The sequence below is a fragment of the Oreochromis aureus genome, linkage group 7 (assembly GCF_013358895.1).
Source record: "Oreochromis aureus strain Israel breed Guangdong linkage group 7, ZZ_aureus, whole genome shotgun sequence".
Classification (NCBI taxonomy): Eukaryota; Metazoa; Chordata; class Actinopteri; order Cichliformes; family Cichlidae; genus Oreochromis; species Oreochromis aureus.
The window spans coordinates 20139285-20152013 of NC_052948.1; the positions used below are offsets into that span (position 1 = coordinate 20139285).

General features: G+C 37.2%; 1 protein-coding gene and 1 long non-coding RNA gene across 3 annotated transcripts; one reads left to right on the plus strand and one right to left on the minus strand.

Moving 5' to 3' along the window:
- Positions 1 to 1124: 1124 nt before the first annotated feature.
- Positions 1125 to 4735, minus strand: LOC116313446 (pulmonary surfactant-associated protein D-like). The gene is made up of 5 exons (XM_039614250.1): positions 4599 to 4735; positions 4339 to 4501; positions 3789 to 3902; positions 1549 to 1623; positions 1125 to 1357 (listed from the first exon to the last, which is right to left on the minus strand). Exons 2-5 carry the CDS (start codon positions 4484 to 4486, stop codon positions 1125 to 1127), a joined length of 570 nt encoding a protein of 189 aa, XP_039470184.1. The 5' UTR covers positions 4487 to 4501; positions 4599 to 4735.
- Positions 4736 to 8893: 4158 nt separating this feature from the next.
- On the plus strand, positions 8894 to 12406 carry LOC120440942. Of its 2 annotated transcripts, XR_005613648.1 has the most exons (5): positions 8894 to 8943; positions 9104 to 9161; positions 10875 to 10986; positions 11574 to 11850; positions 12371 to 12406. It is a non-coding gene; the product is annotated as an uncharacterized LOC120440942 (long non-coding RNA). The 2 variants fall into 2 exon arrangements; XR_005613647.1 differs by lacking the exon at positions 8894 to 8943 and having other exon boundaries at positions 8950 to 9161.
- The last annotated feature ends 323 nt before the right edge of the window (positions 12407 to 12729 follow it).

The window sequence follows — 12729 nt, forward strand, 5'->3', positions numbered from 1 at the left end:
AATTACACAATATAAAGGATTAACAAGGTGTTAGAGGTAAGATATCCTGTAGCTCCAACTTCTCTTTCTGTCTTAAACCCCTCTTACCATCTTAGACGCTGTTCCAACTTACATTGCAATCTTCTGTATCTTGTATCTCTTTTTGATTTGTCTGTCATTTTTCTGTTGTGAAGATAACCAAGACTTTGTGAGCTACTTTATTTTCGTTAATAAATGCTTTATAAGGTAAACATAATAATCAATTTAGATGAAGTCACACAAAATGGTTAAATGACTACCAGTAAATGCTTGAACTAACTATGACTTAAAAAAAATAAAATAAGTAAATAAAATAATAATCAAATAGGTTTTTATAAAATTCTCTATTAATAAATTCACAAAAAATGAGCTCATACCTTAATCTTAATAGTGCATGTAAACTTAATAGTATACATGTAAATACTTTGATCACAGTTATATATTACATATGCATTATACATGAACCTATTAATCAAGAATAAACATTTATATCAGTATTTATACAGGAGGAGTAATGCTTTATAATGTTTTATAAATGATAACTGAAACACTTACTAATATCTTACTAATGCTTAATGGTGTGTCTTAATAGTGTGCCAAAGCAGAAAGAGCAGTTTGTTGTTTGATGATGTCATGCAAATAAAGCAGAGATGAGATCTTGGGGCCACCGGACCAGAACGCCCTCCACAACTTCTCACTCTGCTGTATGAATATAAATATGGCTACTGTATGGTGAATGGTTGCTAAATACTGTAGGTCTCGAAAGAATTTTTCACCTTACCTAAAAATGTGATAAAAGATTTGAAATAAAGGTTTTGAGCTTGACCTGTTTTATAGGAATAAGAAAATTGCACCAGATAGATATGTAATACATTAGATTACATATCTGTACTCCATTTGATTTTCCCACACCAGAATCCAAAGAGATATACTTTACTTCATGTCATCAAAGGCATTTCTATAACTGACAAACAATGTAAGCATTCATAGAGCATTCACTTGTCACTCTCCAAACACCGTCTTCTGACAGCGTGGTGCAGCCTGGATCCTGGATGGATTTGTCTGGCTGCCCTTCTGCCCAGCTGGTAAAGGTCAGAGGTCGGTTTTCATATCAGCTCCAAAGTTCCCTCTGCTTTTCTATTGCTGACATTAATCCAGACTGTTTTAGGACTGCTTTCAAACACTTCAGTGAGTAAGCGATTCTCTTTGTCACTCTGGGGCAAAGCCAGCTCTAATCCTCGCTGGGAGCAGAACTCAACAGCTTGGAAGAAAGAGCCTCTTTCCTTGTTGGACACGAAATATTTTTCATCAACTCCTTGGGCAAAATCATAGTTTATAACTGAAAAAGAAAGCCACATAAAAAGAGAAATTGGAATAAACTACTTTTACTTTAAAGAAACCAGCAGAAAAAAGGTTTCGTCTAGTCATTACACACCATGTATCCTTCCATTTAACTTTATTGCTCAAAGTTCAAATTATTATGTTAAATAAATATCTAAAACATCATTGAAATTTAAAAAGCACACTTACCCAGCTCTAACTTGGTTATTGTTTCCTTTAGGGCTCTAATGGTTTGAAGGTCCTGGTCTATGTAACCAAAGAGCTCTGGATCAAACAGATAAAATTATCAGAGTTGTAGTCATTTGGGCCCAACATTTCTTTGTGTATGTAAACTCTTAATAAATAAACATTAGTTTTTTGACTTTTCAGCTTCAATTCTCTAATCATTCTTTTTTAACAAATCCCAGAAACACATCTCTAGTCTGTTCGTTGCTCAACCCACCACCTATTTCAAGACTCAAATATCCCACAATTGAGAGACCTTGTTTTGTTAGACTGAAGACATGGTCTCCATTCATGACTTCAGGAAAATACTATTTAATTGGTATTGACTAAAATATAATAATAATAATAATAATAATTACTACTAGTAGTAGTAGTAGTATTTTTAATATCATTATTATTTCTTGTGATGGATACTTAGTAATCCAGTAAGGAAAATTATGGTTAAGATGCACTCTTTCCAAAATAGCACATTTCTGTGTCTTTTCACACTCCAAAACACTAAATATTGATCTAAACTAAGGATCTGGTACCCCAGCATAAACAGAGTGTGTAGTGTATGCATTGAAGTGCCAAAAGTAATTTTTATAAATCTTTTATAAATTACATTTAACAGAGGTTGTTTTTACTTTTGCTCCTGTCAGTCGATTCAATGGTCAGAGTCAGCTTCTATCACTGCCATTGATATGCCTAATAGGAGTCCTACTACACTTACTGTTTGCCTCAGTAGATTTTCATTTGTCATACTCCTTGATTTTAGTATTTGGGTTAGTTTGGGCTTAGTTTTATAATGTGGTTTTCCTTTTTTACTTTGTGTTTATTGATTCACTTTTGCTAATCCTCTTCTTGCGTTTAAGTCTTTGTTTCTATTACCGGCAGTTCCCTCAGTGTTTCCCTGTCTGTTTGCCATTATCCACCTCTGCTTCATGGATGACATCAAGCTATCACAAATTAAACATCAATTCACTGTTCCACACCATTAGGATCTACATCAAAGACACTGAAATGTCATTCAGACAGGAGAAGTGTAGTTGGACGTTAATAAAGGGGGGGAAGTAGTCAGAACTGAGGGGACTGTACTACCAGAAGGCAACATAGCAGACACTGAGGATAGTTACAAGTACCCTGGAATCTGATGCTCATCAGATACCCTGCTGGTATTAAAAGAGGACCAAAGGAGGAAATAGAAGCCACTGACATCAAGAATTGAAATCTCCTTACCATGCATGGAGGAATTCACCTCAAGTCCAACATGCACAGACTCTATGCTCAAGCGGAAGCAAGGAGATCAAGGACTAGTGAGAACCACTATGCAGGATAAGACAACAAAGATCCATGAGTGATAGCAAGTGATAGCAACATCAGGAAGAAGGAACACCAGAAGCTTCAGAAATACAAAGGGCTAAGAGAAGAGCAAGACAAGATTTGGAGGGTGAATGCAACATTGTTCCCCGTGGTAATCAGAGCAGTCGGGGCAGTGACCCCCAAACTGGGCGAGTGGCATCAGAAGGAACAATATCCAAGATCTCTGTTCAGAAGAGCACACTCCGAGGAGCAGCAAAGATACTGCACAGGACCCTCAAGCTACTAGGCCTCCGGTAGAGGACCCAAGCTTGAAGATTAAAGACTGACTGACCGCAGTGCAAGTGGGGAATACACACACTCATTAACACATGAGCTGATGGCATAGACCTGACATGCATGAGTATTTGCAGTGTAAGATCCTCTAACAATCCTTTTTTTGTTGTTGTTTTGCTTAACCTATACTAAATTTATATCATTTATCCATCCATCCATCCATTCTCTTCCGCTTGTTTGGTTCAGGGTCATGGGGGAGCTGGACCCTATCCCAGCTTTATTACGGTGAGAGGCAGGGTACACCCTGGACAGTTTGCCAGTCTGCCGTAGGGGTAAAATAATAGAGACAGACAACCATTCACACTCACAGGCAATTAATGTAACTCCACAAACTGAATGTCTTCTGACTTTGGGAGGAAACCAGAGTACCTGGGAAAAAAACCCCACTGAAACACAAGTAGAAAAACAGAAAGACCCCAGCCTGATGGTGGAATTGAACTCAGGATTTTCTTACTGTGAGAAAACCATGCTACCCACTGTTCCACTGTGCTGCCCTTAGATGAGATAATGAAATGAAAATGAAAAATAGAATTTCATAACTAATGAAACTAGTAAAAACTGATTGTCACCTGTTCTGCAGTCTGCAGCTTGTCCAGGTGGTCCAGGAAGTCCAAGTCGTCCCACATTACCAGGTCTTCCAGGTAGTCCAGGAAAGCCAGGTGGTCCATCAAATCCAGTATCTCCTTTAAAGCAGGTATAGAAGTATCAGCTGTGGCCCTATATGTTCAGACATTCACTAGCAGCCTGAAGAGCAAAATTCTCTCAGCAAATTAGGAAAATTGGTATATGGAGCTAAAAAGCAGTCAGAAATGTTATTATTAATTAATCAGCTCTCAAATGGGAATTTTAGCTTCAAGTCAGGCCCACAAAAAGACCACATTTAATACATTTAACCATATATCTAAGTATATAGTGCATATAGAAGTATAAATATATTGAGCTCCACTCTCTAATGTCATAAAATGCTCATTCAGTGTCACTGCCATTCATACTTTGTAGCATAAGCCTATGTTGATACATCATGAAAATTGGGCTATACAAAAGAATTGTAACAAGGTTTAGATAAAATATAAATAGTTTCTGGTCAGTAGTATTGTGGTTTGTAGGATTATTGCTCACCTTTTTGACCTGGTGGTCCTGGTACTCCACGTGGACCAGCTGGTCCAGGAAGTCCGCTGTCTCCTTTGGGACCACGAGGACCTGGATTCTGACTATACCCAAATGGAGCCACCAGGAAAAGGACACAGAATTGGAGCCATGCCATCATTGTTTAAATGCAGAGCTTAAAGATAAACAAGAAGATGTTAAAGGTTTTCAAAGTTATTCAGAGATGTTAATTTGTTAAATGGTATTAACACTAAAATATAATAAAAACTCACCAGTATACAAGCAGTTATCCACTAGCTGAGCTGCTTCATGTGCTGCTTTCAAACAAATACAGCTCAGAACTCAAAGTCAAAAATATATGAGCCACTCGTTGAAGAGGAAATAAAAACCAGGTGAGTATTTGATTGGAAACAAGACAGAATAGAAAAAAAAAACTGAGGCCCAAAGCCTCCCTCTTTGTAACAAAAAAGGTCTGAGAAAGACTAAAGTGTGTATACACAAACTTCCATTCAAGCAACATCATTTGATAACACTTTATAATAATTACACAATATAAAGGATTAAAGGATTAGTAAGTGCTTTATTTATCACTTATAAAGTATTGCTCCTCCTTATTATGTAATTTATAAAGTTATATTCAGCTCCAAAGTGTTTTGTAATTTGTTTATTTTAGCTGACTTTACATGTGTAAAAGAACAACATCACTCTTACTTTTTTGACTAATTCAGGAGCATTTTGGACCTGAACCTGAGTGGGTGTTGAATTATCTTACTGAAACTCGGTAACAGACTACAGACCTGAGGAAAGCTGAACTTTAGGAATCAACAAAAGAAATTAAAAACATCCCAGAGACATTTCCCTGCTTACTGGTTTAATATAATGGGCATTTTGTTGATAGTGTTTACAATTGTTTGTGAAGCTCTGTGAAACATTCACTTTTGTGATAATCTCATTCATATTTTATTCTAAATGAAGAAGCTTCAGTATTTTAAAGGTAAGATATCCTGTAGCTCCAACTTTTCTTTCTGTCTTTAATCGCTCTTACCATCTTAGACACTGTTCCAACTTACATTGCAATCTTCTGCAAATCTCTGGGGGTTGACATTTACACCTGGCAATAAATATTGGTATGTTTTGTATCTCTTTTTGATTTGTCTGTCATTTTTCTGTTGTGAATGTTGCCCCCCTGGTGTGACAGGTGCCTGGGAGGGGTCCGATCCTAGATCCCGCAGCTGTGTATTGAAATAAAGAGGCACAGATCATGAACTTGTTTCCGATTCAACTGCAGGATTTATTCTGCAAATTTGCCTCCCAGGGAGGGTTACGCTCCTCCTGAGCGCTATGCGCCACCTAGTGGTATTTGTAAGTAATGCCATGGAAGATGTAAAGTGTAATTAGAAAATACTGAATCAACACTGAAAGATATAACAAAGACCAAAATATAACTGGGGTGTTCCCTTTTTTTCTTTATGAAGACATAAACTGAACTAACACCCCATAAGTCTTTTTATCTCTTAACCTTTTAACTATCAGTTTAATCCAGATTTATCAGCCACACATTTCAACTTAAACACATATGTTAACCTTTTACATGAAGATAACCAAGACTTTGTGAGCTACTTTATTTTCATTAATAAATGCTTTATAAGATAAACATAATAATCAATTTAGATGAAGTCACACAAAATGGTTAAATGACTACCAGTAACTGCCTGAATTAACTATGAATTTTTAAAAAATAACTAAATAAAATAATAATAATCAAATAAGTTTTTATAAAATTCTCTATTAATAAATTCACAAAAAATGAGTTCATACCTTAATCTTAATAGTGCATGTAAACTTAATAGTCTACATGTAAATACTTTGATCACAGTTATATATTATATATGCATGATATATAAACCTATTAATCAAGAATAAACATTTATATCAGTTTTTTATAAAGGAGGAGTAATGCTTAATAATGTTTTATAAATGATAACTGAAACACTTACTAATACCTTACTAATGCTTAATAGTGTGTCTATCTTATAAATTATATATTTTAATAATGTATATACTCTTATGGTTTTCTGCACTGATGGCTTTGATGGGATTGAATCACTAAGACGCACTGTCAGATGTCAGATGATCAAAATGTTTGTTTTTTTTTCAATTATGCTATTAAACTATTGCTACTGGCTCAGATTCTATTCAGTTACAATTCATATTTTGTTTTTTATCCATTCATTGTGCATGTTTTCAGATGTGATCAAATTTTAAAGTGAAACAATGAATAGACATTACTTTTTTGAAACCAGGTCATTTATATTCCTTTGAAATGTATCATGTTGGGATGGTGAGCAGTGGAGTCATAAAGTCGTGCACCGTCCAGACCTCTAGCCACCTTCCTGTCTCTGGCCTGGAAAGATAGAAACATACATGTATCCATTTTTTTTCTTTTTCTTTTAGCGTGTCCCGTTTGGTTCAAAAAGAAAGCAATACAATAAACACAACACCATTGCAATAACCTAGATATGTGTAAGTAACACTAGATACTAAATATTGAATGTATTGTGCAGCACACAAGACCGACAGCACACAATGTGTTTTGAGATAGCAGCAGGGCTCTAAACTAACTTTTTGCCACGGTTGCACCGGTGCGCCTAACTTTAAAGAGTTAGGCGCACTGGCACAAAAGTTAGGCGCACTCAAATTTTTCAACCGCATCGCTTAACACCGCAGTTTTACATGTGCACTGTCTTTGGGGGGGAAGTCCATACAGACAATATTCATTTCTAAATTATTAACTAACAAACTTGTGTTTAAATTGCTTTGTCAATATTGTAGAAAATGTTAAACTTAATCATCACCTCGGGCTCCTCTGACGACCTGTTTGCTGTTGCATGCTGCTGAAAGGCAGTGGGGAGAGGGGACACTTCGGAAGTGCATTTATTGCAGCATATAATGTGTTTCCTGGATACACTGCTGTTTTTTCAGCATTCAAAGAATGATGGCACCGTGTCAGAGCTGGCTATGAATTTCAGACGGATCAGGCCTTAACTTAACAAAAAAGTTATCAATAGTTCTTTTCATCTTTTCTTATTACCCACAGCTACATCCACTTCTGTCAGGCCTAGGCTGCTCACTAGGGCTGGGTATCATCACTGATTTCTATAATCCATTCGATTCCGGTTCTCAAAGTCCTGATTCGATTCAATTTAGCCTCAGACAGTCAGAAATATTATAATTCTGATCATTTATCAGTACTGATACATGTGAGACTTCACCAGTATTGTGAACATCACAGCAGATGCCTTTGTGTCAAAGTAACTGAGAATAAAACACAGAAAAACATGAAGGAGATTTTTCTGGCCTGGCTTTTTATAGCAGATAACCTTAAAAATATTCTGCAATATTCTGCAATTTTGCATAATTTTAAAAAGTTTAAATTTCTTCAGTATTGAACAGCAGAAATTAGGCTTTCTTGTCCGAGGTCATTTAAGTGAAAAAAAGAAAAAGAAAAGAAAAAGACAGCGGCCGACAGCGCTGTAAACAACAGTAGACTGGTGCGTAATAAGCGAATGGATAATGCAGAAAACAGAGATTTGAGACGGGAAACTGTTCTTGAAGTACAGAGAGAGAGAGAGAGGGAGAGAGAGAGCTGTGCATGAAGTGTGATTTTTATCGTGATGGAAGCAAAACAGCAAAAGTCAGAGGGAATTCATGACGATGTTTATCAAATGTGAAGCGTAGTTTGCTGCTTCTTTTGCTGCTGGCTCGGTGAATTTTGGTTGGAGAGAGACAAAACCTGCAGCTCAAAATCAGCGCAAAAAGACGTAAACACAGAGCGGACCCGACGCATCAGAATTGGTGAGCTCCGACAGCGTGTCCGTCTACGGGCTATGGAAGAAATATAGTATCATCAGAATCCAACTATTTTTAGACATTGAATTTATAACACTGAATTTTTATCCTCCAAATTTCCTGCAAAAATATTCACCTGCAAAATTCACCTGCAAAAATTCAACTGCAAAATTCACCTGCAAAATTCACCTGCAAAAATTCACCTGCAAAAATTCACCTGCAAAAATTCAACTGCAAAAATTCACCTGCAAAAAATTCACCTGCAAAAATTCACCTGCAAAAAATTATGGAAGAAATATAGTATCATCAGTATGGAAGAAATATAGTATCATCAGAATCCAACTTTTTTTAGACATTGAATTTATAACACTGAATTTTTATCCTCCAAATTTCCCTGCAAAATATTCACCTGCAAAATTCACCTGCAAAAATTCACCTGAAAAATTCACCTGCAAAATTCACCTGCAAAAATTCACCTGCAAAAAATTCACCTGCAAAAATTCACCTGCAAAAATTCACCTGAAAAAAATTCACCATCAAATATTCACCTGCAAAAAATTCACCTGCAAAAAATTCACCATCAAATATTCACCTGCAAAAAATTCACCTGCAAAAATTCAACTGCAAAAGTGTTGAACTTAAATGACCCAAGCCAGAGCAATCAGCACTAGATCGAGTCGAGCGGCTCTCAGCCAATTAAATTACGCTGTTTGATCACATGACACCGTTAGCCAGCAGTGTGTCTCCTGAAAAGAGAGCTGATTAGAGGTGAGTGATTAAGTTTTTCTCCTAAATAGAGATCATTACAGAACGCCTAGTCCTACTTAAAATCCCATTCATTTTTCTTTTATTTTATCATCTACTCGAACTGAGGAAAACATTTGACTAACTCAACGAACATTTCCGCGCCTCCCCTGCCTGTCTGCAGAGGCAGTTTTGAATTTAGGAGTGGCAAGATGGCAGCGGCAAACCCTGGCGGTTCTCCGGTAAGTATATTGTGTTTTATCTTCAAGTTTGTCTTTTGAAACGTTAATTTTATTTAAATCCGTTGGTCACGTATAAAGTACACAGACGGGGTCTTTGCTCAACTCGTCTGATGCGTGTCTCACTAAGCGCTACATGCTAGCATCCTGCTAACCGAGCTAACCTTTACATGCTGTGCTCTACAAAATAGGATACTCGGTACAAAACCATACTCCGCAGATATTGATAGATAGACGAACACTGCAAATATAATGTGGGAAACGAGAACGGCATTTGGTGAAGGGGTAAAATACACCATGAATAAAGCCATAGAGTGAATGGCTGCCATGGTTGCAGAACGGCCTGATTTAATGACAAGAATGGGGAAGAGTGAGGTGAAGTGAACCAAAGCCACAAAACACGGTCAGACAAGGCGGGAATAGGGCAGTGATCTGTCCGTCAGTATGAAGTTGGTGTGTGCTTTGGTGAACAAAAACTCGAGACCGGTAGCAGGAAGATGGGTGACTCGTGTTTCACTGAAATAGTGGTGAATTAAAACATCCTTTGTTGGGGAAATTTAGGTGTAAATGCATCCATACAGGCGAGACAGAGGCAGACCAGGCAGTGAAGAAAACAAGGCAAACATTAGAAATATTAAAACGGAAATATAGGATTAATATAACATACAATTAGGGAAAATTGAAGGAATACAGTGTAAATTATACTGTAAAATCATTAAAACAGCATAACCTGATTAAAAGAAACATGTAATTGGGTAGGATGATGATGATGATGATAATAATATTAAAAAACATGTACAAGATGGGCATGTATACTTGTACCCAGAATTTAACAACTATAAAGTTGTGGCATGCCAGTACCTTACCCTTCCATTATATCCACACTTTCAGAAAAGGATATGGTCAATATCTTTACAAATACTATCTAAACTTAAACAGATAGCATAAGTTAAACAGGATATTCCCTCTGCATTCTCCTAGAGAGAATACATCAAATTAAACAAATAAGTAGTCTATGGCATTTAAAAGTGGTTACCTACAATTCTGAAATAATAATACTAATTCTTATTGATGATGATATTGTATTTGAAATCCTGGTGTAACACTGAACCCGACATCATAAAATGATTACCCTTGTAATGTCAGGGAGCTACAACCAAGGAGGGAAAATATTACTATCTCACCCCTTGTATCCAATTACATAACAGCACTGCTTGGTAAAGGTGTTGAATTAGCTGGGTCGCTCAGTTTGGGGAAAATTGTGGGTAGCCTGCAAGGGCCTCAACTTCTCCATTCCCACAATGTGCAACAAATGGGCACAGCTGATCTTCAAGAGTGGAACATCGCCAATTACTTCCAACTTTAACGTATTTTTGCAAATATATTCTTAAAATTGTCTCTTTACACAGATCATAATGATACAAGATGGCACTTGTGTAATTTCCTACAAATTCAATAAATCTAAATAATTGTTACTATCCTGTTAAATCCTGAAAAATGTTTTAACAGCTGTGTTAAACTTCATACTGACACATGCTGGAAAGTGCATTCATGAGACTTTTTTTTTATGCCTTCTAGAGCAGTAGCAATCATAGATTTTAAGGATTCTTTTACATTTTTTTAAACCCTTTGATTAAGGCATATGTTGTTCTTTATTGTCAGATCTAAGTTTGTTTAAAGCTTCGAATGTTTTGGGGTACTTTTCTTTGTTTTCAGGGTTCGTGGCAACCACGGATGGGGAAAATGTGGAGGTTGCACGGCTGATGTTTACTGTTCATGGCACAGGAAGAGGCAGTTTTATTTCAGGAATGAGTGAGCACAATCAAAGGTTTGTTCTCATAAAATACTGTCAACCTCAAATGTTTCTGACATAAGATGGAAGGTGTTGCAGCTTTATTTCCATTATTTAAAAATACTTAAACATTTAAAGGGTATAGCTTTATGAAAAAAGTTTTATAGTAAAATGTCTTTAGAGAACAGTGCCCTATCCAGCAGGATATATTGTCTGATATGTGTCAGGTGTTTTTTGTTGTTGTTGTTGTTGTTGTTTCTTTCAATTTCCATTATTTACCCCTCAAGGAAGAAAATATTGGACAGGTCCTACAAACCCCAAAGAGCCTTCAGGACTCTGTCCTATTTTTAGTTATTCACACACCTTTTCCAGTCTGTTACTTCCTTCCTGAATGTTCATTCTGTGTTAATGGTCTGGTTGTCATCTCATTTGTTGCCACTGATCATTACAACCCCTTTGGCACCTTTTAAGTGATATGCCTGGGTCCTTCCTACATGCCCTGATAATGTATTATTACTGTTGTCATGCACACATTTCATGTAGGGTTAGAAACAAGCAGGAATTTCTCATACACACCAAAGAAAGGCCATACCTAATTAAATATTTTTTATATATTATTTCAGAATAGAGCGACTGTGGAGAGACCTCTGGGTGGCCATTACATGCTTTACTACGATGTTCTTCACAACCTTGAGGAAGAAGACCTTCTTGACATTTCAAATGCTGCACACCTCTTTTGCTGCCATTACGTCTTTCTTCCTCGACTGGAGGATGATTTTAATACATTTTGCAGTGGATGGGACAACCATCCACTGCGAACAAAAAAACAACATGAGTCCCAACCAGCTGTGGGAGTTGGGTCACAGATATCACCCTGTTCCTGTTCCAGAAAACACACAGGTAAAGGTGCACATTTTTAGTACTCATTGATTCTCTTACAGAGAATGTGATGATTTTATGGATAATTAAAGTCAGTCATAAATCCACAAACACAACAAGCTGAAAGTCAGTGATGCTGCTCGGTTTGCAGTCCTGAATATGACGGCACAAGCAGGATTCACTGCACTGTTAATGTTAGCTATGTTATATTGCCGCCTCTGTTCGGTGGTGTCGAGCCAAACGGACTTTAACGTGTGTTTGAACGAGCTGACGGTTCACTCGTTAAGCTGAAAGAAAGATGCTTTAATCACAGGAGTCACACACGTGTCCACTGTACCATCTGGGAACTCTTCTTGTTTAGCACTCGTAATAACACAAACACTAAATCCTCCTTCTCTTGTGCTGTTTTGTAGCAGTGTGTACACCTGAGACTGTCACCTGTCTGTCTGTCCTGCACTCTCTCTCTGTTTCTTTCTCTCTGATTGTGGAATAGAAGTATGAACATGTATTTATAAGTTACACTTGTGTTTGAATCCTGCAGCTTATCACACATTTGATTTCCATGTGTGACAACTGCAAGTGTCCACAGTGAGGACAGACTGAGGGACCCACTGCTGCACATCATCTGTGAGGCTTTGCACCCCTGATGATCCACCAGGACAAACTCAGCAGTGTGTGAGGAAGAGGAGGAGGAAGAGCCAGCAGCAGCTGACAGATGGAGAGAATAGACAGACTGTTCCCTGTTTGTGAAGGACTGCTAGGAAAGTTTAAAATGACTAATTGTCTGTCCTGAATCAGTCTTATTAGGTAATGTTCAAATAATGTTATCATCCCAGTGTTTTCAGTGTGGGAGAAAGTACTCAGGGCCTTCAAGTTACACACTATGAAAGGCAGCAACAA

Coding starts and splice junctions, on each gene's coding strand:
- LOC116313446 (XM_039614250.1), bottom strand. CDS start 4,486: ATGATGGCATGGCTCCAATTCTGTGTCCTTTTCCTGGTGGCTCCATTT. Junction 3,903..4,338: donor AGGACCACCAGGTCAAAAAG/GTGAGCAATAAT, acceptor CCTGCTTTAAAG/GAGATACTGGATTTGATGGA. Junction 1,624..3,788: donor AGCTGCAGACTGCAGAACAG/GTGACAATCAGT, acceptor TGTTTGATCCAG/AGCTCTTTGGTTACATAGAC.